At 50.9% G+C, this 27,336-nt stretch overlaps 1 protein-coding gene across 1 annotated transcript; it reads right to left on the bottom strand.

The window, feature by feature from the left end:
- Window positions 1-1,581: 1,581 nt before the first annotated feature.
- CCNF (cyclin F) lies at window positions 1,582-17,392 on the bottom strand (the record flags this gene model as incomplete). The annotated part of the gene is made up of 17 exons (XM_084270953.1): window positions 1,582-2,045; window positions 2,592-2,761; window positions 2,952-3,082; window positions 3,366-3,465; window positions 4,112-4,199; window positions 4,630-4,810; window positions 5,004-5,127; window positions 6,240-6,404; window positions 7,318-7,469; window positions 7,862-7,939; window positions 9,014-9,118; window positions 9,917-9,970; window positions 10,346-10,539; window positions 12,020-12,087; window positions 12,960-13,066; window positions 14,072-14,226; window positions 17,380-17,392. 17 exons carry the CDS (start codon window positions 17,390-17,392, stop codon window positions 1,582-1,584), a joined length of 2,349 nt encoding a protein of 782 aa, XP_084127079.1.
- Window positions 17,393-27,336: the final 9,944 nt, after the last annotated feature.

The following is a 27,336-nucleotide window of genomic DNA, read 5'->3' as shown; positions in this document are numbered from 1 at the left end:
ACCAACCTCCAGGACTGGAGCTACACAAGGTTGCCCAGGGCCCCATCCAACCTGGCCTTGAACGCCCCCAGGGATGGGGCACCCACCCCCTCTCTGGGCAGCCCCTTCCATCCCCTCACCACTCTCTCTGTAAAGAACTTCCCCCTAATACCTAATTTAAACCTTCCTTCCTTCAGCTTTAATCCATCCCCCTTGTCCTGCCATTGTCTACCCTTTCAAAAAGCTGATGCCCCTGTCCCAAGGCTTTGCTCTCCTGCCTTGGCTGTCCCTCCCAAGGTTGCTCTCCCCTATTAATGTACAGAGCCTATTGGGCAGCCCCATGTCAGAACTTAATCCCTAGAGCTTGGCTCAGGGCTGAACTCTGACTCCATCCCCAAACATCCCTCCAGTTCTCCAAGCCCCAGGTCAGTGGGATACCAGTCACTGAAGAAAGACAGGGAGCCAGCCATATTAAAAAAAACTTGGTTTTATAAAAAAGTCACTACACTGTGTGTCTGAACTGTTGCCATCTGCCACAGTAACTTCTAAACGAAGTCATGGAGTCCAGTTCCAGTGTTGAATTCAGTGACACCTCCAGTCTCGCTGCCCGTTTGCAGAGGCAGCTGAAGGAGCTTTAACCCAGCCTGAGGGTGGGTGGGGGGCGTGGGTACTTCACACTGTTACTGAGCAGCACAGGTTTGGTTTTCACCCTCACAGCTCAGGAGCAAGGCTTCAGCAAGGGCTTTTCAGTCTGAGGCCCTGCCTGTGCACCCTGCCCTGCTGCCTGCTGCTAGTGTTCAAGCAATGGCTTAGTGGGAAAGGCAAGGGAAGAGTGTGGGACAGGGAAGGGGCTGGAGGTTGCTGGAGGTGGCAGTTTAACCACGCTGTTCCAGCAGAGAGCAGCAGTTCACAGAGATGTGTTACTGGAGTACTGGGCAGTGAAGTGTTAAGGCACAGAAGGGTTTTTTTCAGGTGAGGAAAACGTGGCAACTAGAGCCTGAGGCAAATAGGGTTTAAAACCATCTGAGAGGTATGTAAAAAGAGCTCAGACCTGCAGTGAGCCTTCATTTACGTTTTGATTGTATTCATAAAAAAACCTTATCAGTGCAGCAAGTGGTATATACAGAGAGGGAAGCACCAGCTGAGTGAGATGGTACCTGGCCAGAAGGAAAAGGCAGCACAACAACCTCAAAAAGGTCTTTCAAGTGGAAAAATTCAAGCATAGTGTTACATCCAGTAACTCGAGGATCAAAGAGTCAATTCCTTTCTTTTACAGTGCCAGGCCTCAGGGCAAAGCCAGGGACAGGACAAGTTCCTTTCTATCACCAAGGAGTAACCGGTGAGGTACAACAAAAAATGAGCTATAAAGTTTCCTATGTGGAGAAGAATCTTAATTTGCAGAGGATCAGGCAGTAGGGAATACTTTAAAAAGGCAGCTACCAAGGAAGGAAACGGCCCAGAAGCAAGCTACAGACTTAGAAGATACACATAGGCAAAGTGGAGGGGAAGGGTTCTTTTCAGAGGCAGGGACAGTTACTCACTGTCATCCCTGTGTGACTGCGACAGAAGCACTGTTTCCAGCATCCCTAGAGCAGGAAGAAATCAGAGGCTCAAGAAGCCCAAGTTCAGCCTTTCTTCACTGTGTTCTGCCACATGTTTTCTCTTGACCTGCCTCCTGTCACACTTGCTGTCGCCAGGCCTGGCACAGAGCGACTGTAAACACGGCTCCCGGTGATGGGGCAGGCACAGCCCCTGGGGCAGGGCACCGCCGGGACACGGTGCTGAGGTAGGTTTGAGAGGGACTCCCAGGCTGCCTTCTGTCGATGATGTGGGACTGGCACTGTTGACAGAAGAGTAGCCTGAGCTCCCTTCCCGGTTTGGGTTTCTTGGGGTGAGATGGGGTGAGAGGCCATGAGCGTCATCCGGCAGCTTGGCCTCCCTGGGTGGTGCCATGTGCCTGACCCACTCCACAGCAAGGTTGTCTTCATCACTGGAGTCCTGGCAGCAGTGATCCGCAGGATCCATGTACACCACAGTCACATCCAGGATCCCACTGGGACCAGTCACTGCAGAACAATCAGGGGAAAAGGTCATATTTGGGTAGCACCAGGCAGGCATGCAGCACAGAATCCAGCAGAGGAAACCACAGCTAAGCAAGACCCCCCATGTCTGCATTGAGCTGCAGGGTGGAGCACCCAGTTACTTTTTAAACCAGTGACTTTTCCCCCCAGGCTGTTTGGGTAGGGCTCAGAGCTGTTCACAAAGCAAACAGCCAGGCCCCAAGTCAGCAAAGCAACATGAGAGTGTTTGTAACACTGGGCCATCCATTGCCTTTGGTCTACTCCCAGCTGTATCTGGAAACAGCCTCTGAAACACCACGAAGCGCCAACACCCTTCCAGCCTGTTCTGAAGCTGTAGGGAAGAGGAAGAAGGCAGACAAGTCCCTCTAAAATGTTTTAACAGCTACAACTGCTGGGGGAGGGGGAAGAGTTTTCCCAACTGGTTGTCAGCAGAAAGTTCAGGCTTCTGTTGCCTGAGACAGTTTTAAGCAAAGATGGAAAGACAGTTTTCATTCTCTTGTCTGCTTTTCATAAGGAGAATAAACCCCTCACCATCTCCATCTCTCTCGCCTTCACTTTCCTGGTCACCTTCATAACCAGAGCAGGAATCTAAACTCCAGTCAAGGAAGTTATCTAGGAGACTTTCCTCCTGGGTGGAAAGCTCTGCTGTGGGTGTAGTCACAAAGCTGCCTCTGTCATCCTGAATGCTGTCTTCCCTCCTCCTGTGGAAGGAGAATCCAGAAGTCACATGTTAAAAGAGCTGGAAAAGACAACTTGGCATTTACTAGGCATGCCAATTAAGATAATTACAGAAAAAATGGATCCTATTTAAGAATGAAACCTCAGGAGACCAGAGAAGAGGAAAGTCTCACACCATCCTTGGAGATGTGTACAGCAGGGAGTTATACTAGCCTTTTAGTTCTCTTCCCAGAAGGAGAGCTAAGGAAGGTCTGAATTTCCACCACATTCATGTGCAACGGACTGGGCTCCGGGTCCTCCTGTTTCATACCCAACAGCGAACAGAGCTGGCTGTAACTCATCATCTAAAAACCAAAAAGCCAGGAAGAATCAGACTCTGCTAGGTTATTTCTCTTTATTTTCTAGGAGAAACCTATCCCAGCAAGTGCTACCCACGTGTACTCAACCAAAGCAATCATAGCCCCCAAGTAACAAGTTTAAAGCCACCCCTTTATTTAGACACCCTCTCCTCAAGAAGTCTCAAGTTAGAACCCACTTCCCACTACTTGATGTTTACTACATCCTGCCCCGTGGAAGCTTTGCTGTGTGTGTCAGACATCAGCAAAGGGAGACAGAGAGCTCACCCACCTTTTCTTTGCCTATTTCTTCATAACGCTCATCTTCAAATCGCTGTTTCACTGCAGTTAAAGACACCTGCCTGTAATCCTTTGGGACATCATCATGGAAACTGGAAACAAAGATGAAAGCCCAAGTCTGTGAATGGATTATATGGAATAGTGGTAACACAACCCGCCCATCTGAGTACCTTCCCCCCATCCACCTCTGCTCCATGCTAAGGAAGTTGGTGTTGCAGCAGAGCTGCTGTGCAGCTGGCCAGGGCACTTGGTTCCCAAGCACATGAGCAGCTAATTCCTTTTCTGTTGATGAAGGTAAACAAGGTATTTGCCTTGTACTCTTTAAAGAGGTGAGCTGATATTGCTACTGTGACTCCTGAAGCTCACCAAGACGCCAGCTGTGACCTTCTGAAAATAGTGATGTTTGGCAAACCAAGACCTGCTGGCAATGAGGAGCAGCACATATTTGGCAACCCAGGGCCACTGCCCCTGGCCTGGCCTTTGTGCCTTGCAGGGGAAGGCAGGCATCCCAAATCATAGAATCCCAGACTAGTCTGGGTTGGAAGGGACCCCAAGGATCACAGAGCTCCAACCCCCTGCCACAGGCAGGGCCACCAACCTCCAGGCCTGGAGCTACACAAGGTTGCCCAGGGCCCCATCCAACCTGACCAAAGCCACCTTCTTCATTCAGAAGGGCTGAGTGTATGGATGCAGCTTGCCTGCAAAGATGGAATCCAAGTGCCCACCCACAAGAGTTACCATTTTTGGTGGAGGCTCAGCACACAGGGTAACAGGTCTTCAAGAGAGAAGCCGGTGCACTCAGACAGCTGGCTGGTCCAGGGGTGTGCTGGAGAACAGAATACATGTTACCATTTCACAAGGCTCCCTAGTTCTGCGATGGGATACAGTATTTTTTCCTTGGGATACAGATCATGATCTTTGCAAGCTTAGGCCTATACACTGGAGTTCACCACTAGCTTCAGAGATAAGTGTAAGTTCAGTCTGGCAGGTAAACTTCAGTATAGAAATGTTCAGTCTGATTTAAACATGTAGCCTGAGCAGTTTGATGCCAATACTCTTCTTCATCAGTCACTATTAAGTAGTAAAATAGACTGAACCAAACTCTTCATCTGAGATCTTACACCTGTCCCTCTTCTCCCCTAGCCAAGGACATCATGTCTAGAGACAATGTAACACCAAAAAAACCCCTACTCCACATACAGATACAAGGCAAGGGGAGGTATCACACCACAGCTCTGCTCTGTCAGGCTCCTTACCTTGCCTGTGCAGCACCTTGGCCAGCAGCAGCGCCGCGGCAGCCAGCCGAGCCGGGGAATACACACAGAGGCTGGTGTTGAGGAGCGACAGCTCACAAATGAAGCTGTACAGGTGAAGAGTTCTTCTCTCCAGGGAAACAATGTTCGACAACACTTCTTTGTAGTCCACAATGGTGGGTATCTAGAGCAGAAAGGAGAACAGAGATTGGCAAGACAAGTCAAGCACCGTGTTTTTACACAGTCACCAGGTGTGGTCCCCACTGTTTGAGGACAAACAAATCCCCCAACATCTTATCTAAGAAGCACTAATTACAATAGCCTGACTTCAACAGCAGCCCAAGGGGTGAAACAATCCATCCCCTTTCCAAACTCACCCTTATCTTTCCTTCTAGGGCAGAAATGATCTCACCCATCATTCTGACCAAGTCTTCGTATTTGTACGTGTTGTCTGTTAGCCACACGGCTTCCCGGATGGTCAGGATCTCTTTGCTGATGAAGCTGCAGTAGGAAACATCAACAGTTGGCCCCAGAGGAGAGGGAAGTTGTTGTGCACCTGCACACTAACATTTCTGTGGCAGATAAGTGCACCCAAGATGACCAACTTGTTAAACAACTTGACAAAGGGCTTCCCCAGGTACAGCCCAGGAAAGACAGACATGCCTCCCTTCACTGACTTCACCTTTAAACTGGAACTACCCACTAGAATGTTCCTATTTCCTCATTTCTGAAACTTCTTCTAGGTTAAGATGCAACTAACACAGAAGAATAATCTCCCAGCACACCATGGGGTTCATCTGAGCCTAACAGCCTAAACTAGGTAACAGCATGGCTGTTCCTCCCAGGGTTACTCACACTGAGGTGCTGTGAGACTTCAGCTGCTGATGGGACACACTGAGACTAAGCCACCACTCTGGAGCTTCTTCATATTTAAGAACACGTAGAGGAATCACACCGTGTCTCATTTGCAGAGATTGATCACAGCCTCACAGAATGCCAGGGGTTGGAAGGGACCTGGAGAGCCCATGGGGTCCAACCCCCTGCCAAAGCAGCTCCCCAGCTCATATTGCACAGGGCGGCGTCCAGACGGGGCTGGAATCTCTCCAGAGATGGAGACTCCACACCCCCTGGGCAGCCTGTCCCAGGGCTCTGGCACCCTCACTGGGGAAAAGTTCTTCCCCAGGTTGCTGTGGAACTTCCTCTGCTCTAACTTGCAGCCGTTGCCCCTTGTCCTGTCCCCACAGACACTGAACAGGGGCTGCCCATTTCCCCCTGCATCCCATCCTTCAGATATTGATAAACATTAACAAGGTCCCCCCTTAGTCTTCTTTTCTCCAGGCTGAACAGCCCCAGCTCACTCAGCCTTTCCTCACAGGGGAGATGCTCCAGGCCCTTCATCATCCCCACAGCCTCCTCTGGACTCTCTCCAGGAGATCCCTGTCTTTTTTATCCCAGGGAGCCCAGAACTCAGTTCAAATAACAATGTAGAGGGAAGCCAGGGATTCTTTACACTATTATTATTAGCAAGGGGAGGGGGGAAAAAAGGCTGAAGGTGCAGAAATGGATTTGCCTGGTGACAATAACCACCTCCCATCCCCAGTCAGAGCCCCTACCGTGTGCAAATGACCATGCAGGCTATTCCCAGGAGCTGGAGTCGAGTCCGAGGTACCGGTCTCAGCTTCAAATAGCGATCCACACAGCCCACTGTCATGTGGAGGCACAGGCTAGAGAAGTCTTTCATGGTAGCCACTTCTACCAGCCAATCAATCAGGATGTACCTGGACAGGGAGAGACACAATCTGTATGGTCAGAAGCCATTGCACCTTCCCCACATCCAACTACAGAGTCCCTTCTCCACCCAGAAGCTCCAACCAAAAAACTTAACCCAGACAATGTTCAGGGTAATGATGTGCTGCACTAAGGATTTCCAGTCAGAGAGGTCAAGGATGTTCTTGTCTGTGAAATGGAATTAAAAACTACCCTACAAGAGACCCTCACAGAAGGGGTAGGGCATATCAGTTAGGATGCTGAAGGCCACCAAAAATAACCAGAGAGTAACTATAGCTCTGACAAGCCAGATGGTACTGCCAGTTTGAGAGATAGGATAACTTTTAAAAGTCCAGAAAAAACCTCAGGCACCTCACTTCTCAGCAGTTCTTCATGCAGGCTTGAAATAAGGGCTCCCATACTTCCTCTTTGCAAAACATCACATGTTTCTCTGGGCACACATAATCCACCACACAGAAGCAAACAAAAGAAATCCCATGCTCAAGCAGACCCCACTCTGCAGACCAAATTCAGAGTTTTGTTTCCCTCTACATCAACTTTTTCAAAGGGCAGACAATGGCAGGACAAGGGGGATGGATTAAAGCTAAAGGAGGGAAGGTTTAAATGGGATATTAGGGGGAAGTTCTTTCCAGAGAGAGTGGTGAGGGGCTGGAACAGGCTGCCCAGAGAGGGGGTGGATGCCCCATCCCTGGGGGTGTTCAAGGCCAGGTTGGATGGGGCCCTGGGCAACCTTGTGTAGCTCCAGGCCTGGAGGTTGGTGGCCCTGCCTGTGGCAGGAGGGTTGGAGCTCTGTGATCCTTGGGGTCCCTCCCAACCCAGACCAGTCTGGGATTCTATGATCTGTAGAGGGGAATAGGCCACACAGTGGAAACCATTGCCCACCTCTGGGATCTGGGCTTTTACCTCATTGTTTCATTCATTCCTTTCTGCACAGTGAAGATACTTTGCTTGCTGATGGGAAGAGAAGCTTGAAAGATTTGAGACACCATTTCACTGGAAGATTTTGCTTCTAATCCTAGTTGGTTTCCATTCCCACAAGCTTTGGCTAAAGCTATCTGTAGCAGAGAGAACACAAAAGAAAAGGGGTTTGTTAGGGTTTTTTTAACCAAACACCAACTAAGGTGGTGCAGGATGGTCCTGTAATTTTCCAGCTGGAAACAGAAGGTGAACATGATAAACTACTTGAATCAGCAGTTGCTTAGTTTGGCTTAAATGTTGAACACATGTTCTTTGAGAGCAGGCTTTTATGTCCACCAAAAATGCACCTTTACTCAGGCTGAACCACAGACACACAGCATTTTCCAGAAGAGAAGGGCTTGTGGGGTAAACACACAGAGGTATTGCTCAGCAGTTTTGACCCTGCTCCTAAAGGGAGGAGTCCAAATCTACATTGGCAGCATAGAAAAGACCAAAGACAGACTGTTTCCCTGAGAAAAGTCAGCCTCACCTGTGCTTCCCAGCAGCCCTTTGCTGCGTAGTCTCGTAGCTTCCTGACACTTTGGAGGTATCGGCCAGGATCTGACATCTACAGAGAGGAATGTGAACAGATTTCAAAAACCATTACTTTTCCACAACAAACAGAAGGAGGATCAGAGACCTAATATCCAGAGGAAAAAAAAAGCCCAACCCGCTTATTTCAGCAACTGGACTATTTCTCATTATGACAAAAACAACAACATTGTTTGTAAGAAACTTTCTCCAGTTCTTGCCCAAGGTCTCACAGGAACTGAGCCAGGTCACTTGAATTCCCAGTGTGAGGAGAGCTCTGGCAGAATTATTAATGACCTCTTCCTGTTCCCCAGTGAGCTAGCAGTGCCTGTGCCTCTGGCAGGGTTAGTACAAAGGAACTTTATCCTAGGTGCTCTAGTATCCCTCTGCTCTGCCCTGGTCAGGCCCCACCTGGAGTGTTATGTCCAGTTCTGGGCTCCCTGGGATAAAAAAGACAGGGATCTCCTGGAGAGAGTCCAGAGGAGGCTACGGAGAGGATGAAGGGCCTGGAGCATCTCCCCTGTGAGGAAAGGCTGAGTGAGCTGGGACTGTTCAGCCTGGAGAAAAGAAGACTAAGGGGGGACCTTGTTCATGTTTATCAATATCTGAAGGATGGGATGCAGGGGGAAATGGGCAGCCCCTTCTCAGTGTCTGTGGGGACAGGACAAGGGGCAATGGCTGCAAGTTGGAGCAGAGGAAGTTCCACAGCAACATGGGGAAGAACTTTTCCCCAGTGAGGGTGAGGGAGCCCTGGGACAGGCTGCCCAGGGGGTGTGGAGTCTCCATCTCTGGAGAGATTCCAGCCCCGTCTGGACGCCGCCCTGTGCAATATGAGCTGGGGAGCTGCTTTGGCAGGGGGTTGGACCCCATGGGCTCTCAAGGTCCCTTCCAACCCCTACAATTGTATACTCTTGGCTACAACTGATTGTTGACTCACTTCCTTTAAACATCAAGACGGACACCCAAGCTCGTTTAAGAGTTCTTAGCACTCTCCTTGTTCATGAAGAAAGCAAACTCTGGGGAGCAGCAGTTTCTGTTATGTGCAGTGAGCACACACAGAAAGAGGCCCAGAGGTTACAGTGAGAAAGTTGTTTTGAGACAAAATACTCACAGCAGCCTTTCTGTTACTTTCCCAAAGGAGGTAGGAGCTGTTCAAACAACCCTGCTTTGAAGATTCTTCAAACATTTCAAGGGATTCTTTTCTTTTTTCTTCATCCTAAGAACAAAAGGTACAGTGGTTTTTCTGCTGTCCAGCCCACTGGGCACCAGATCTCAAAACTTGAGAAGCTGCAGAGCAGAACCAATGATTGCAAGTTTCCCTCAGACTACAAGGGGTGCTGCCACATTCGCTCAGGGCTGCCATCTGAAGAGCCAGGCTCTTCAGACCAGGAAGCAGTGAGGGGATTTCCTCAGCCAGACAAAAGCTGAAGGACTCGGTGGGGGCATGTTGATTTGCATTATGATTTGAAACCTTCATTTGAGACCTGATAACACTGCAAGCACACAATCAAACCAAAACTAATTTCACTGTTTGTATAAGTCAATAAATGACATTGATAACTTTCCTTTAAAGAACCAGTAAATTAAACTCAGGAGACCAGAAATTCCAAGGCCACTGAGGGACATAAGAAGATTTGGGTTATATAGTTTTGGGTTTTTTTTAAATGAAGACAAACAGCATTAGTATCACCAAAAGACAGCATCCAAACTCATCAAATCACAGAATCACCAGGTTGGAAAAGACCTTTAACATCATCCAGTCCAACCATTCCCATCCTAAGCTAAACCAGATCCCTGAGCACCTCATCTCCCCGTCTGTTAAACACACCCAGGGAAGGGGACTCAGCCCCTCCCTGGGCAGCCTGGGCCAGGCCCTGACAGCTCTGCCAGGGAAGAACTTTTCCCTCCCATCTGCTCTGACCCTGCCCTGGCACAGCTTGAGCCCATTGCCCCTTGTCCCAGCTCCTGTCCCCTGGCTGAAGAGACCATCGCCCACCTCAGAAACACCACTCACCTCAAAGAGACTCAAGACCTTAGCCAAGCAGTGGAGAATAGATCCTTTTTGAGCCTGAAGAAAGCATTAAGATATTGTTAAGAGGTAAAAAAAGAACAGTAGCATTTTTTCTAGTAAACCCAGACTACGATTTTGTTCGCCTTTCAATCATTCCTCCCCCTTGCTTTTCTCAGTGCTTTATCATCTTTGATACAGTACTGAGTCTTTCAAAAGAGACAGCACTGAATCCTTCCAAAAGGGACAGTACAGGCCATCAGCCCTCATGATATATCAAGTGTAGCTTGGCAATGGATTCATCACACTGATTGATCCACAGTCATTCAAACACCAAGGCATAGGAGCTCTTTGGGAAAACAAGAATGTTTTTTCACAAGAACTAGGTGCAGCTACTGGCCTAATGTTCAAGTGAAGGGCAGAAAGAAATCTTACTTTCTCCAACTGACACTCTGCTTTGAGACTCTCATAGACCACAGCTTTACAGCAGCTTCCACTCAAGGACCAGGGAGGACGGATGAAAAGCCAGATGAACGGGGCTGCACACACGTTCAAGCGCTCGGCCAGGCTGAAGAAGTGTGATGCCTTCAATCCATTCACTTCTGCACGGCCCTCGTCAGAGATGGACACTGCACAACAACAAGCCAGAAATGTGTAGAGTGCAGAGTGCTGCACATGGGGCAGAACAACCCCCTGCAGTGCTACAGGCTGGGGGAGACTGGCTGGAGAGCTGTCAGGCAGAGAAGGACCTGGGGGTGTTGGGTGGCTGCAAGCTGAATATGAGCCAGCAGTGTGCCCAGGCAGCCAGGAAAGCCAGTGGCATCCTGGCTTGTGTCAGAAATAGTGTGGCCAGTAGTTCTGGGGAGGGGATTGTGCCCCTGGACTGGGCACTGGTGAGGCTGCACCTCAAGGGCTGGGTCCAGTTCTGGGCTCCTCACCATAAGAAGGACATTGAGGTCCTGGAGCGAGCCCAGAGAAGGGCAACCAGGCTGGGGAAGGGGCTGGAGGGCAAATCCTCTGAGAAGCAGCTGAGGGAGCTGGGGGTGTTCAGCCTGGAGAAGAGGAGGCTGAGGGGAGACCTTCTCCCCACCTCCCCTGCCCTGCCAGGAGGGTGCAGAGAGGTGGGCGATGGTCTCTTCAGCCAGGGGACAGGAGCTGGGACAAGGGGCAATGGGCTCAAGCTGTGCCAGGGCAGGGTCAGAGCAGCTGGGAGGGAAAAGTTCTTCCCTGGCAGAGTTGTCAGGGCCTGGCCCAGGCTGCCCAGGGAGGGGCTGAGTCCCCTTCCCTGGGTGTGTTTAACAGACGGGGAGATGAGGTGCTCGGGGATCTGGTTTAGCTCAGGATGGGAACGGTTGGACATGATGATCTTAAAGGTCTTTTCCAACCTGGTGACTCTATGAAATCGTTTAGTTGTTCACAGTGTGCGCTCGGTGTTTAGTCAGGGCAGGACAGAGAGTGGGGCACAACTGGGGAAAGATTGAAAAGTCTCTTCCCTTTAGAGCCTTAAAAATTACACAGATGGCAAAGGAAGAAAAAGCAGTCTTCAGGAATATATAAGGTTGTATCATCATAACATATAAAGAGGGGAGGCAGCAAATACTGACACTCACATCAAGGTGAGCTCCTGCCAGTGACCATGCAGGTCAGTGTGCAGTCACCTGCCTTGCTGCACCCTCAGCAAGGCTGCTCCCCCCACCAGCCATCAGCCCCCTCTTTTTATTCTCCAACTAGGGAAACAGCCAGGTTTGATCTGGAGTTTGCAAGGGATCATTTCTAAATATGAATTCCTAAGCTGCACGTTGACTTCTTTGCTAAGGAGCAGCACACTAGGCTATCCTCTAACACCCAGCAGCTCAGCCACCAGCACCTCAGTTGGACGAAGGGCTAAAACCCAACAGGCACGATAGGAAACGAGACCCAAGCACACAGGGGAAGCACCCAGCTGGCTCAGCACCTCCCTGCTCCAGAACCTTGGTACAAAAGCATCAGCCTTTGAGCCATGGGAGAAACAGCTTTGTAAGCAGCTGGGGGAAGTGGACAGTCTGATGGGGAACTATCAATAGCTCATCTACATGTCCCCCAGAGCCCCAGGCGCCAGCTCCCACTTACAGCCTTCGTTGTAGAGGTACGCTATCCCCAGCTTCACAGCAGCCTCAAAGTTACCCCTTTCAGCAGCCCTGAATGGGAAACAGAGAAGACACTTCAGGTTGAAGTCTGTAGGTGCACCCAGGTCCACGTCCTCAGACAAGTTACTTCAGTGGGAGCCAGGCTCTGGATTGGGTCACCAACCAGAAGCACGTGTGCTTTCAGTACAGAACTTAAACCTGAGTTACAATGAGGCTTGTCTTGCAGCAACCCTTTCCTACAGTGATATCCAGGATAATCTGAAAAGTCATCAGAATTCTTTCCCATTCCCAGGCAGCATCCCCAAGGCCAGAATGCAGTAACAGGTTTTGGTACTTGTACCCTCAAGGACACACATCAAGGCCTTCCACACTGGTGTGCACAGAGCAGTCATCATTGTGCAAAGAAGCAACAGTCAGAAACAAACCAGGAGATGTGAACAGACAGATCTCCTTTAAATCAGATGAATAAAGAGACTCTCTGCTGGTTTTAAGCAGATTTATCATTACCCTTTCAAACTTGACTTGTTTTAACACTGAAGTTTGCACACTTTTCAATTCACTGTCTTGCACAAGCAACCAAACCAGCTCAGAAACAGAGCGATGTTCCTGAGCCTCTGAACTCTCTCACACATTCATGTGGAAGCACGAGTAACAGATTTCAGTTAACCTGCTACGTTCCTCTTTGCATGTCTTTAAAGAGGAACAGCCTTGGTATATGCAACAGGCCCTGCTCCAGTTAACAAGACAGTTACAAGCTGCAGCTCAGACACAAACCCAACAATTCTCCATCACTTTAAGCAAACACTTATACAAAAAGGGAAAGTAAGATTCCCCCAGTTGCAGTGTGAGCTGGTTAGAATTGGTTATCTGCCTTCAAGCATCCTCCTCTGCAGTGTCAGACAGATCTGATTCTTAAAGCTTACCTTTCAAACATCTTCAGATTGCTTGGAGAAGGCCATATCTCCTGGAAACTTGCACACGCCCAAACACTAGCATGATTATCCACAAGGTATTTAAGATGTGAGTGCACCTGCAAGGGGGGAGCATGAAATAGTAACTGCTGAAATAGAGGGACCAACAGAAAAACAGTTCTGTGCAATCTAGTTTTAGGTAGGTAACTAATTAATCACAATGAAATCACAACTTGTTAACTGCCTAATCATCATTAAGGCAAGATATGCCAAAACCAGCTAATTTGTTCAGCCATGGTGATTTAGTAGGACAATTTGCACAGAAAATTTGCAAAGCACACTCAAATTTTGTTGCTGATCTTCTTAAGCTTGAGCACTGAGAACTAAAACTGCTAACAGGATAGCAAAAATCTAATTAATTACTGCATGTATTCTTCAGTTCTCTTCACAGAGTCACAAAGTTGGAAAAGACCTTTAAGATCATCAAGTCCAACCGTTCCCATCCTGAGCTAAACCAGATCCCTGAGCACCTCATCTCCCCATCTGTTAAACACACCCAGGGAAGGGGACTCAGCCCCTCCCTGGGCAGCCTGGGCCAGGCCCTGACAACTCTGCCAGGGAAGAACTTTTCCCTCCCAGCTGCTCTGACCCTGCCCTGGCACAGCTTGAGCCCATTGCCCCTTGTCCCAGCTCCTGTCCCCTGGCTGAAGAGACCATCGCCCACCTCTCTGCACCCTCCTGGCAGGGCAGGGGAGGTGGGGAGAAGGTCTCCCCTCAGCCTCCTCTTCTCCAGGCTGAACACCCCCAGCTCCCTCAGCTGCTCCTCATGGGATTTGCCCTCCAGCCCCTTCCCCAGCCTGGTTGCCCTTCTCTGGACTCACTCCAGGACCTCAATGTCCTTCTGATGGTGAGGAGCCCAGAACTGGACCCAGCACTCGAGGTGCAGCCTCACCAGTGCCCAGTCCAGGGGCACAATCCCCTCCCTAGACCTACTGGCCACACTATTTCTGATACCACAGGTTTACTCTGACATGAGAAGTCAGCCTTTTCCATGTGCAATCCTGGCTCTTAATGGCAGAGATAATCCACTGTGCATGATGGAGGGGAAGGAGTAGCAGACTCACAGCTCTGACTGAGAGGATGTCCTCAGCAGGAAGACCTTTCAGAACATGAAAAAGAACGTCCTCAGGCAGGCTTAACAAGGTCAGGACTCGGGGTCGTTTTCGTATCCTGCGCTTCGAAGGGAAAGAAAAACACCTGGAACATCTACAGTGAATCACTGGAAAACAAGAACAGGGGACACCTCAGTTAGTGGTGGAACCACAGGAGGGAAAAAGGCACTTCAGAGGGCACATCTGTGTAAATGTGTCTTTACTTCAGGAGCATGTTAATGCAGCATAGGACACTTCTTAAAGTAATCCTAGAGGGACTCAGCACGTGCCATGTAACGCTGTAAAACAAGCTACAAAGTGGTGACTTGTTCAGTGCAGTAAATTAAGTGAAGAGGCTCAGAAGAGATGGCTTATGCTCAAGTCTTCCTCATCAAGGAGAGCCCCTCCCCATGCCCTAACTCCATCATTGGAGTGTGCTTAGTTAAACTGTTATCTCAACTTTATTTACCTGCCCCCAACTTTTCCTTATCAGTCAACAGAAGTCCTTGAAAGGTGACCAGAGATGAGGGAGTTAAGACCCACCAAACCAGCTCATGCCAAAAGCAGTCACTGGCTGCCCTGGGTGCTCAGGGAGAGCCCCAAGAACAAGGAAGCCCCTTTATGAAGTTTCAGGATTCACAGACTACAGTATCACCTACGTGTTCTAGGCCTTGTAAGGCCTTTGTCTGGTTATAGAAGACTGCTTGGCTGTACTTTTCAAATCTAGTTTAACTCTCAAACAAGGATTATTATACCTGGGAAATTTAGTTACTGGCTTTTTTCTTAAAAAAAAAAAAAATTAATAAGAAATAAAAGACACGGAATCCACTAGAGCACCTAATGCTGTGCAACACACTGGTGCCAGCATCACTTAACCTCTTCTCACTAGTTCATTATTAGTTTGAATATTTTTGGACAGAAATTAAAGCAGCAGAGTCCAAGCTGTAGCTTAATACAGGGATGAAACAGCCCCATATTACCTAAGGAGCAAATCGAGCCAGAGCTACATAGTCTCACTAGACTACAGGGTCACAGGCATAAGATGAGAGAACGATGCAGCTCTCCAGTTCTTTCTTTACAACAAAAGTAGAAGGTGACAGAAAAGTCAGTGTGAGGATGGAAGGCTTTAATTAGCCAATTATTTTTCTCTATTAATCCCTCTGCTTTTGGCTCACTCATTGTTTTAGGTGTTTGACTTCTCCTGGTTATAACTTCAGAAATGGAAAACCTCACGGTCATACAGAATGTCAGCCAGAGTCTGGAGAAGCAAGGCACTGTGTTTCTCTCTGAGCAGATAAGAGCGACAGCTCTTTCCAGCTGCAGAGGCAGTGGAAGGAAAAAACCCATATGGACTGGCCAGTCACACCCTGATCTCTCACCCAGCACATCAGTCCGTGGAACTGGGAAGCATCCAGGCTCAGAGACCCTGCAGCCAGTGCAAACTTTACAGACAGCTTGTTCAAAGCAAAGGTGCTGCATCAGATTCAGTTACTTCATGCAGGTTTTTTCAGTTGGCAAAGGGAAGGTTTTCAGGGGTTTCAGCAGAATCCTTAAGCTTGCGGATTCCTAAGGGGCCTGTGAGCCACAGCTACCACTGTGCTAGTGCAGTTTTCCTGTCCACCCACACCATTAACATCCTTATCCCTTCAGATTTAATGGAATGAACCCCCAGCCTGATACAAAACGGCATCCAATGTCTCACCAGTAGAATCATAGAATAGTCTGGGTTGGAAGGGACCCCAGGGATCAGACTTCCAACCCCCCTGCCACAGGCAGGGCCACCAACCTCCAGGCCTGGAGCTACACAAGGTTGCCCAGGGCCCCATCCAACCTGGCCTTGAACACGTCCAGGGACAGAGCACCCACCCCCTCTCTGGGCAGCCTGTTCCAGCCCCTCACCACTCTCTCTATAAAAAAGTTCCCCCTAATTTCTAATTTAAACCTTCCCTCCTTCAGCTTCACTCTATGCCCCTTGTCCTGCCAGTCTCTGCCCTTTGAACAAGCTGATGCCCTCCTGTTCCTCTGCTCCCTTCAGGGACTGGAAGGCTGCAATGAGGTCCCCCCACAGCCTTCTCTTCTCCAGGCTGAACCAGCCCAGCTCCCTCAGCCTCTCTCCGTAGGGGAGCTGCTCCAGCCCTCTGATCATCTCCGTGGCTCCTCTGACCCCTCTCCAACAGTCCCACATCTTTCTTGTGCTGGGGCCCCAGCTCTGGACACAGGACTCCAGCTGGGGTCTCACGAGGGCACCCACCACCCAGTAGCACCTGTTGCCTTTCACCAAAAAAGCTATCCCATCCAAAATAAAGCCCTTTTGCTGTGGGCAGGGCAGAACACTGCTGTCCTTCCCATCCTCTTCCTCCCTCTGGGAAAAACTCCAGCAGCGTTATCACCATGAAAAAGAAATGGACTCCACACGGTGTGCCAATCAAACCCGTATGAATGAACGCCTGAGTGACTCAGGAGCACGGGGTGCTCAGGCAACTCAGGGAAGAGAAAATTCCATGTTGAAAGACGGGAAAAGCCTCCCAAGGACATTTTCAGTTCGCTGCTTCACCAAGCCAGAGGGGGCCAGGCCAGAGGAGACCTCTGGACATCACCCAGCCCAATCACCCTGCCAGGCAGGGTCAGCTACAGCCTGGGCTTGAAACCCTTGGAGGATGGAGGCTCCGCAAGGGCTCTGGGCAACCCGGGACACTCCTTCGGGCGCCCTGAGAGGCAAAACCGCCGGTGCCTGGATGGGGCTGCCCGCAGCTCGAGTCGTCGTGCCCGAGTTCACAGGCGCTTCGAGGCGCCGGAGCGCTCCGACACCGGCCGCGGGTGCGACGCGGGGGTGGGGGCGAGCTGAGCCGTTTGCGAAGCGGGAGGCCCTGGAGAGCCGCAGCTTGTGCTGACCCTGCCGCCCCCCCCACACACACACACCCCCGGGCCCAGCCCCGAACCCCCCGCCCGCGCCGCCCCCGGCCGCGCCGCCGCCGTTTGAATTTCGGCGCGCGGCCGCCAGGGCCCCGCCGCCGCCACCGAGCGCCCGGCGGCCCCGCAACCGTTACGGCCTCCGGCGGCCGCTCGTTCCCGGCGGCGGAGCCCGAGCGAAGACCCGCTGGGGAGGGGGGGACACGCGACCCTCCGGCCCCCGCGGCCCCCTCAGGAGGGGCGCGATGAGCGGGGAACGAGGGGGGGGGCGGGGACGGAGCGGGAGACGCCACCGCGGAGCTGAGAGGGAGGGAAGGGGAGGGGAGGGAGGGAGCGGCTCCGTCGGAGCCCGCGGCCCGCCGCGCACTCACCGCCCGCCTTCATCGCGGCGCGTCGCCGGGAACCGAACGGACACCACCAGCCGCCGCGCCCGGCCCGGCTGCGAGTGAGGGGCGCCGCGAGGGGGCGGAGCGCGGCGCCAGCGAACCGGCCGGCGGGGAGGCGGGACTCCCCTCGCGAGAGCACGCCCACGGCAAGCGCCGCCCCCGCCGCCTCAGCGAGGGTCAGGGAAGGCGCCGGGCGAGCTCCGCCCGGGACACGCCCCCCCCTCCGCGGCACCTCCCCGCCCGCGATAGGCCCGGCGCTCCGGGGCTCCGCCTACCAGGCGCGCGCACTTTTTTTTAAACACAGCAGGCCCCGCGATTGGCTGGGAGGGCGGTGGGAGGCGGTGCCTTGCCCGCGCTGTGGGCTCCGATTGGGCGCCGAGGATGCGAATTCGAATCGAGGCAGTTGGCGGGCCGAGCGTCTCGCCGCCGCGGCAGCTGCGGCGCATGCGCGTGGAGAGAGCCCCCCCCTCTCCTCTCCTCTCCTCCCGTCCCCTCCCCTCCGGCCGCCGGCCCCGCACCGAGGGCGGGGGGTGGGTCCGTGGTCAGGCCGTAGCGTTGGCTCCCGGGTCCCCCGGGCTCTGTGATTCCCTCCGCGCCCAGCCCCTGCCGGCAGCTGCCTGCCGTGCTGTGCCCACCGGCGGGCTCCGAGGGAACGCCCGCGGCTGTGGCTGTGTCCCCCCCCCCGAGCGTGCGGAGCCAGGGCAGGGGGCAGGGCAGGGCGAGGCCGTCCCGCTGCGGGAAGGAGCCGGGTGCCCGCACAGGGACCTCGGATGTGTGTGTGTGTCCGCACCCCGCCGGGCCCCCGCTGCACCGAGCTCTGCTCCTGCGCGGCCGCGGGCGAGGGACGCTTGGGAAGGGAGTCGGAAGGGACCTCCAGAGACCAGTAATATCTCCCTACCCACAGGTGCCAGCACCCATAGGTATTTCTGGTCTGATTCCTCCCCAGGTAGCCCACCAGCAGCCCCACTATCATCTGGGCTCAGTGCTTTCCTAATGAACTAACATTCCCTCGGCTGGTGTTCTCTGCAGGTAGTGTCTGTCCTTTGTCATTCCAGCTACAGGGAACGATGAGGGAAGGAACAAGAAGAACCAGGAAATAAATACCTGGCTGCCAGCCTGGTGTGAGGAGCAAAGTTTTGAGTTCTTCGACGATGGATTCAGAAGGGACCTCCAGAGATCACAGTGTCCAACTCCCCTACCAAACCTAGGACAGGCTGCACAAGTCAACATCCACACCAGGCTGGAATCTCTCCAGAGATGGAGACTCCACACACCCTGGGCAGCCTGTCCCAGGGCTCCCTTACCCTCACTGGGGAAAAGTTCTTCCCCAGGTTGCTGTGGAACTCCCTGTGCTCCAACTTGCAGCCATTGCCCCTTGTCCTGTCCCCACAGACACTGAAAAGGGGCTGCCCATTTCCCCCTGCATCCCATCCTTCAGATGGTGTTGAGCCCAGATGTTGTTTACTCTGCCTGTCCTGGGGGAAGCTTCTAGCTGCTTCTTGCAGAAACCTCCCCTGCAGCCCACCCCCTGCTCCCCTCCACTAGGACTCCACCACACAAAACTACAACAACATTCAAGGAAAGGAAACTTCTGAGTTTTGCTGGAAGACGTGTAGTAGTCCTTGGTCACACCAAAGAAGTGATGTCTCCAAATGCAGGTCCTGTAGAAAGGTGGGGACAGTAGTGACTTCTTGTGGAGAGCCCAGAGCAGGAAGGTGTAAGGGATAAAAACAGAGTTTCTTCTTGCTGCCACTTAGCTCCCTCCATTGCTGGTTTGTTGGTTTTCCTTCTGTGGTCTGTGTTGTGGACTTTGCTTTGAGTAACCCCAACACGGAGGCTGGAACAAGAATGTGACAGCTTTGCTATCATTTAATAAAATAGACTTGACCAGCTGTATTGCAATTAGCAGATGGGACCAAGTTGTAAAGCAGGCTTTCCTTTTGGTTTTGGCACTTGGTCTGTTGCAGCTCACAAGGTCCTTCTTCCCTCAGCTCTTTCTGCTTGCCTTAGGCATTGGATTTCTGCCTCTGGAAGCATGGCTTTGATGTAACTAACCTTCTGATTTTCTCTTAAGCAGTGGTGAAATCAGCTGCTCCTTCCCTTCCTGACCACTGCACTTATCATCAGGGTGCTCCTGATGTATTCATCAAAAAGGCAGCAGTCGCTGTGCCTGAGGCCTGTCCCAAAGATAGAGCCCACATGTCTGGGTTACCTTACTTGCTTTCTCTTCTGTGGAGTTTGAACCAGAGGAATTGTTGCTAGCCTGTGTTTAACCTGAGTTCTGCTGCTCTTCTTTCACATCTGCAGAAGGGCCGATGCCTGGCTTATTTTCTGAGCCTCAGCATTTAGATGCCACTTTCCCCTAAGGTAAATCCACCAATCTTTGATACCATTAAGAGCCACAAGAACCACAGGTACACACTTAGGTGGGTGTTGTTAACTCAATGCCTGTAGCAAGGTGAGGAAATGCATACTCACCTGCTTGCCCAGGCAGAGGTGGACAAGTCTTTTCTTCAGATGCCTGAGTGGGAAAGAGCAGCAATGTCCCTTTTCAAGCCTCTAAAAATAGACAGAGGATTGCATAACCATTCCTAAAGATTCCCTCCTGCAGATGCCTGAGGGAGACGTTGACTGTAAAAAGGGCTCAGTCCTGGGTCCAGTTCTGTTCAACATCTTTATCACTGACCTGGATGAAGGGATTGAATCCTCCCTCAGTCAGTCTGCAGAGGACACTGAGCTGGGAGGAAGTGCTGATCTGCCTGAGGGCAGGGAGGCTCTTCAGAGGGACCTGAACAGGCTGGACCCATGAGCTGAGACCATTGGGATGAGGTTTAGCAAGGCCAAGTGCAGAGTGCTGCACATGGGACAGAACAACCCCCTGCAGCACTACAGGCTGGGGGAGACTGGCTGGAGAGCTGTCAGGCAGAGAAGGACCTGGGGGTGTTGGGTGGCTGCAGGCTGAATATGAGCCAGCAGTGTGCCCAGGCAGCCAGGAAAGCCAGTGGCATCCTGGCTTGTGTCAGAAATAGTGTGGCCAGTAGGTCTGGGGAAGGGGATTGTGCCCCTGTACTGGGCACTGGTGAGGCTGCACCTTGAATACTGCCTTCAGTTTTGGGCCCCTCACTGAGATCCTGGAGTGAGTCCAGAGAAGGGCAACCGGGCTGGGGAAGGGGCTGGAGGGCAAATCCTCTGAGGAACAGCTGAGGGAGGTAGGGGTGTTCAGCCTGGAGAAGAGGAGGATGAGGGGAGACCTTATCACCACCTACGACTACCTGTAAGGATGTTGTAGAGAGATGGATGTTGGCCTCTTCATCCAAGCAACAGGACAAGGGGGAATGGGCTCGAGCTGCTCCAGGGCAGGTTTAGATTAGACATTAGGAAAATATTCTCCATCAAAAGGGTTATGGGCCTTGGAACAGGCTGCCCAGGGAGGGGGTTGAGTCACCCATCCTGGATGTGTTTAAAAGGCAGGTAGACAAGGTGCTCAGAGATGTGGTTTAGTAGAGGACAGGTACAATTGGATTTGATGTCAAACATCTATTCCAGTCTAATGATTCTGTGAGTCTGTGATCACCTTCACAGAAAAGGGCAGTTTAACATAAAAGCAAAGCAGTGAAGGTGATGTGGTGCACAAGCTCGTGCCCAGAGCTGCTCAGCAATGTTTTGCTGAGGTAGAGCACAAGCTGTAAATAAGGACTGCTCCGTGGAGAGCCCTTAGTCCATGGATGAAACCAGAGTCACCTCCAGAGATACCTGTGGCTCAAACCACAGCACAGCTGCTTCTGCGGTTCTTTATACAGCTTTTTCTCTGGAATAATATACTTTATTAACACACCAGGGACAGCCAAGCGCCGCTCTGCCCCAGCGGGCTCTGGTCTGGCTGTCACAGCCCCTTCCTGAGCAGCTCTCGGGCAGGTCACACTGTGGCTGGGAACTGTTCTGAGAACATGGGCACAGCCTGTGGCGAAGCATTCACACCCTCGCACCCTAGATGGCAGCAGCACCCAAACTGTTGGCCTCAACCCACCAGCCTTCCTGCAGAAAGGTGCTGTGTTCCCCTGGATCCTGTCCCAAGGTCTCCATCAAAACATTCTGTAAGCCTCAAGAGAAGAATCACAGAGTCACCAGGTTGGAAAAGACCTTTAAGATCACCAAGTCCAACCGTTCCCATCCTGAGCTAAACCAGATCCCTGAGCACCTCATCTCCCCGTCTGTTAAACACACCCAGGGAAGGGGACTCAGCCCCTCCCTGGGCAGCCTGGGCCAGGCCCTGACAACTCTGCCAGGGAAGAACTTTTCCCTCCCATCTGCTCTGACCCTGCCCTGGCACAGCTTGAGCCCATTGCCCCTTGTCCCAGCTCCTGTCCCCTGGCTGAAGAGACCATCGCCCACCTCTCTGCACCCTCCTGGCAGGGCAGGGGAGGTGGGGAGAAGGTCTCCCCTCAGCCTCCTCTTCTCCAGGCTGAACACCCCCAGCTCCCTCAGCTGCTCCTCAGAGGATTTGCCCTCCAGCCCCTTCCCCAGCCTGGTTGCCCTTCTCTGGACTCGCTCCAGGACCTCAATGTCCTTCTGATGGTGAGGAGCCCAGAACTGGACCCAGCACTCCAGGTGGGGCCAGTAGCTGGATCCCTTTCCCATTACATGTACATACTGGGCTGAAGCCTCCGAAAACATGAGGGGCTCCACCACCACACGGTTTTTACAGGACACATCACCTCTTCTTGGATTTTCTCCTCTTCCTCTCCACACACTGCGGTTCACCCATCCCCAGGAGGCTGACCCTTCCTCTTCCCGGCGCTGTGGCCGGCAGTGCCACATCCCCTCTCGCAAGCAGCACAAGGGGACGCAGCTCCATGAACAGCTGAGTATCTGGCTCCACCTAACGGTAGCTTTATTGGAGGCTGCAGTGAGCTTGACTAGAGGGCGCCAGTTGGATGCTCTGGGGACCATATTTATAAATACTACTTAAAAGGACAACTCCAAGTTGATGGCCCCTGATAGCCCTTTTTGTATTCCTACCAGAGATCCTTATTCACACCTACCCAAGTGCTTTCCAGGCAGACTGAAGAGACAACAGTTAACGAAATTAAGGCATAAATGTTTGGCTGAGTTCCCTCTCTCCACTTATTTTCTGGTAACCTGTTAACTGGAGCAAGCAGCAACAGCCACACAAGCAAGACCAAAGTTGTCAAAAAATCTTACCTTGTTTTTTCATTTCTGAGAAGTTACACCCCATTCTCCCTCCACACCCAGACTTTATTCGTTGCCAAACATAAGCCTTTGCAAAAAACAACTGTAGATTCACCTGCACCTGCCCCCACCCAACATTTGGGCACCAGGAACTTCCTCCTCTGGTCACCCAACAAGCCCTTGCTGCCACTTTGCCCTGCACTATGGCTGGGAACAGGCAGTGCCTCCTGTGCAGCACAGCCCATCCTGGGTTGGACATGGCTACAAGTGTTCTTCAGGCCCAAACTTCATCTTCAGTCAGAGTGGTTCTGCTCCAGAACTCTCACTGAGCAGTGAGATGCTCAGTGCTGTAACCCCACCTCAGCACTTTTTAGAGCTGTCATCTTCCTGCCTCCCAGCACAGCCTGTGTGACTCATTACTTGACTCTGCTGTATGAAGAACGTTTCCACATCATCAGCAAGAGTCACCACAGATTATTTCTGCTTCCTGAGCCATTGGTTCCCAAGGAGGTAAAGGAACTGGGCATGGTAGTTAAATAATCCCAAAGGATCTCTGCATTGCTTTAAAGCTCTGTGAATCTCAAGGATACTTTAAAGCACCAGTATGATCCCCATGAAATCCCCTCTAACAGAAACAAGAGATGCCTCCACTGAGCCTAAACCACATGCCAAGCTACAGCTTAATAAAAGCTTCTCCAGAGTAGTGCATCATGCCTTTCCTGGGGCACTTCACCCCTTGTTTTCTGAAGCTTGAAGTAATACAGCACAGGAGCAGTTGTAAAAACTGTTTCTTGAAGTCACCCAGCCCATCAGTTGGCCAGTGATGAACCAGGGGTCACAGGGATTTGGCACTGCTCCAGTCTAAGCTCAGAAGTTGCTGTTAATTGATGACTGTGCCAGCGGACTGCATGCTCACATCACTTTGCAATGCTCCCGTGCCTCCTCTTGCCCACCACTTGCTCCTCACACACTTGAAGGCCATCTTCTGCTGATCATCTGCAAGAAGCCTGGGGTCTCAGCTGGAAGGCTCCTTCCAGCTCCATGCCAAGAGGGCTGGCAGGCAGAGCTACAGCACCACGCTGGGCAAGGCCATGGCTGTGCACACCGTGGGTATCTGCCCTCTCTGCTCAGATTTGTCCTCTCCATTCAGGACAGCTGTAGCAGAACAGCTGCACAAGGGGACAATGACAGCATTACCTTCCCATCACAGAGACATAATGGGATGGAAAGTGAAGTCTCATTTGGAAGCTGCTTTGTCAGCATAAAAAGGCCCTGGTGGGTTACTCCCCAGCAGTCAGGGGATCATGCACCTTCACATCTCCATCAACACGTTCAACTAACAGCAGAACTTAAAGTGACTGAATCTGTGGGCACCTACTTACTCCACCCAATACCAGCTCAGCTGCTGATCACTGGCAGGTACCACAGCTACCTGCTCTTCTCACGTCTGCCCACGTTTCTGGCACACACCAGTGAGATCTCTGCTCTGTCCAGCCCACCTTCTGGAGATGCAAGAAACTGGTGGCTGTGTTAGAAGTCTCCCAGGACTGCCATAGTGGTGTCCTAAGCTGAGAGGCCAAGTACATACACCAACAAAACACCAAACAAGGTAGAAAGAACACTTTGCCATGCACTTCCAAGAGCCTGTGGCTGACAGGTAGTACCAAGGTTCCTCCCAAGCCACAGTATTTTATATATATTCAGTATTGTTGAAATTTGTCATTTTTTCTGTTGTGAGCTTGACATCTTGAAAGGAAGAACTCCTCCTGGCCAGGACCTGCTGCTTCAGTCTCAGTAGGACACACAGAAGTCTGGCTGTTCCAGGAACCAGAAGAATACAAATGATGCAGTCCTGGTCCAGCACAGACTCACTCAGGCACCAGAGCACCTTTCAGAATCTTCATTTCTGGAGATCTTGTACTGGAACAGAGTTACCTCCAACCCACGTTCTACTTCCCAGGGTAATAGCCCAGGTTTATGAAAAGCATTTTCAAGACACTTTCAGTCTACCTGGTGCTTTTCTGACTCTTCAGCAGTGGAATGGAAATCTTTAGACATTTCTAACTCCAGCAGAGTTACCATTTATCTCTGATAAGTCACAGGAGAAATGGACATAACAATTAGAGCTTTTAACTGATTACATATCTAATCTGCAATGACAGCTTCCCCCTGTACTAGATCACATCCAAACCCACACCAACAGAAGCCAACATGCCAAGTTTCACTCCAGATTTTGCAGTATCAATCACCAGTCTGCCAGGACACTCATGAGGAAGGGGGTTTGGCCTTAATGCAGCAGCACTTAGCTGCTCCTAACCAGGGCTTCACCTCTTGGAAAATGGCATTTTTATAACTTACCAGTCCCATTCCTGTCCTTTGGAGGTGATGATCCTCTAAGCTGAGCAGATGACCTAGTGGAAACACCCACAGCAGCAGTGCCTTCACAATTCAGCCCCAAACAAGCATTGCTTTCAGTGCCCATGAAGCACACCACAAAAGCCATTCAAGCAAGTTTTGGACCATCCTTAGGAGGCTACAGAGCCCTAATTTGGATAGAACATCTGTTTCCAGAGTAGCACATACCTCATGAGAAATGAGAATCATCTGGTCCTAAGTTATCATCAGTGGCAAACTTTCCAGCAGCATGTGTTACTTGGCAGCAAGGACACCAGTGTCTTTCTCCATCATCCCCACACCCAATAAAACTGCATCAAGGAGAAGAGCAGATAGGGAATTCTGGCCTAACTGAAGTGGAAGGGAAGCCTCAGAGTTACCTAACCCAACCCCTGCTCAAAGTAGGTCCAAGAGCAGGATGCTGTGGGCTGTACCCCATTTGAGTCCTGAGTACCTCCAGGGATGTAGACCCCACCACCTGCCAGCAACCCAACAGTATGTTCATTTAAGAGAAATGATGTACCCAACACCTACAAGGACTTACCAGAAACACCTCTCTGGTCAGCATGCTGTGTTCAGCACAGGGAGATGCTCCTTGAAAAAAAGGGGTCAGAATGGGTCACAGGAGGACAACAGCCAGATCCAGATATGGCTTGTGGTTGTGTCCTTTAGGAAAGATCAAATCAGCCTCAAAAGGAACTGAAGGAAAACTTAGGCATTCTTCTGTTGAAGCTATTATTGAAAACCCCAGCTATTGGGATTTAAGGGTGTTGAACTCATTTCCCTGGCAACATTCCACATGGGAGAATGGAATTGCTTGTACTTTGGGAAACACATCGAGGCCTAAGGAAATCTGAGTTTTGGCACCACCACATCTAAAGCTGTTTCAGAGCAAGCACAGGCAGACACAACAGGTTTCAGTCAATAACCCAAGCCTCCAAATGAGTCACACCACTGCCCTGTCAGCTGGCACCACACAAGTCTCTACAGCCACAATATTCAGAACACCCTCAGTAGTTTCCTACTCAAATACATAAAGCAAACTAGGGATCCCTCAAAGAGTTGGATTATCATCTGAATATTCAATGCAAGTCTCCAGAAGAGGGGCTGCCATAGCTGGGAAATCTACTTGTCTCTAAGCACAATCCATGTTTCTTTTAGTTGGTGCTTTTACAGAGAAGATGTTCAGCTGTGCTCTATGAAACAGACACAGAGCAGCATCACTGCTGCCAACTTGCAGCAAAACTTTGTCCCCAGAGCCTGAAAGCTTTAATTATCCTTTTAAAAGCACAGTATTTTCTTTTAAATAGCTGTGAGAACTGGCCTGATGTGCTGCAAGGATGCAGACTTCAGTGGTCTGAAAGTGGTCTAGAGATCAGTGATTTGCAGAGAGGGATTCTGTGGGTAACTGGAGTTATTAGCCACAGGCAATCAAGTAATTACCTCATTTAACAGAGCAAGTTCACTATTTTCTTCCCCTTTTCCCCTTGGCCTTGCATACTGCATTACAAACAGCTGAAGACTTGAGGAAATCACTTCAAAACAAGAAAGCTAGATTCAAGCAGTTATTAATCTAAACCCCAAAATATAAATTAATAAAGCAAGAAATGGCCACCTTAGGGCTTTTCAGCATTGACCATGTTCTGTGGACAGAGGTACACACAGGTGCCTATGGGTGGGAGCTGGAACCAACCACACCAACACTCCAGTAGAAACATTGAATATATACTAAAAGTCTTACCACACCTAAACACAAACATTCTGTAGCCTCTGCTATGATGCTTTGTGAAAAGGACACTCCATGTACAAAACACCAGAAAGCATCTTGTGACTTGAGTCTCAGAACTGCAGGAACATCATGAGTTTTGTTTCTGGCAAAGATGCAAGATAATGTTACACCATGAGGATACAAACAAGGAGCCCAGTATTTCCCTTCATGCACAGCTTGTTCTGCTACACCACATCCAGAACCAAGCCTACTTTGATACTTCAAAGCTAGTACAAAAGTGGTAGAGTACTACAAAGCAGAATTGAGTGAGTGGTCTTAAAGGCTATTAATAAATTGATTAGTTCTTACACTGAAATTCAGTGTTTTCTACAAAGCATAAACACATGTTCCTTGGGGTCATAGCAGATTCCAGTAGGATCATATTCTTGCACACTCCCCCAGCACATCCCACCTTAACTGGTAAGAACACAGCCCTCTGAACAGCCCCTGTACACCAAAAACCCAGACAGCTGCCCTGACACTGGTCATAAGAGCAGCAGCAGCATCACTGCCCAGAACAAGGTCACAGGGGGATGGATATGCTGGAATCTTGTTACCCAGAAACAGATTCAGCTTCCAAATCTACAGAG

Source organism: Gallinula chloropus (genome assembly GCF_964237585.1).
Source record: "Gallinula chloropus genome assembly, chromosome: 15".
NCBI classification, from domain to species: domain Eukaryota; kingdom Metazoa; phylum Chordata; class Aves; order Gruiformes; family Rallidae; genus Gallinula; species Gallinula chloropus.
Note: the sequence above shows the minus strand (reverse complement) of the source record. Positions and strands in the feature narration are given on the sequence as shown.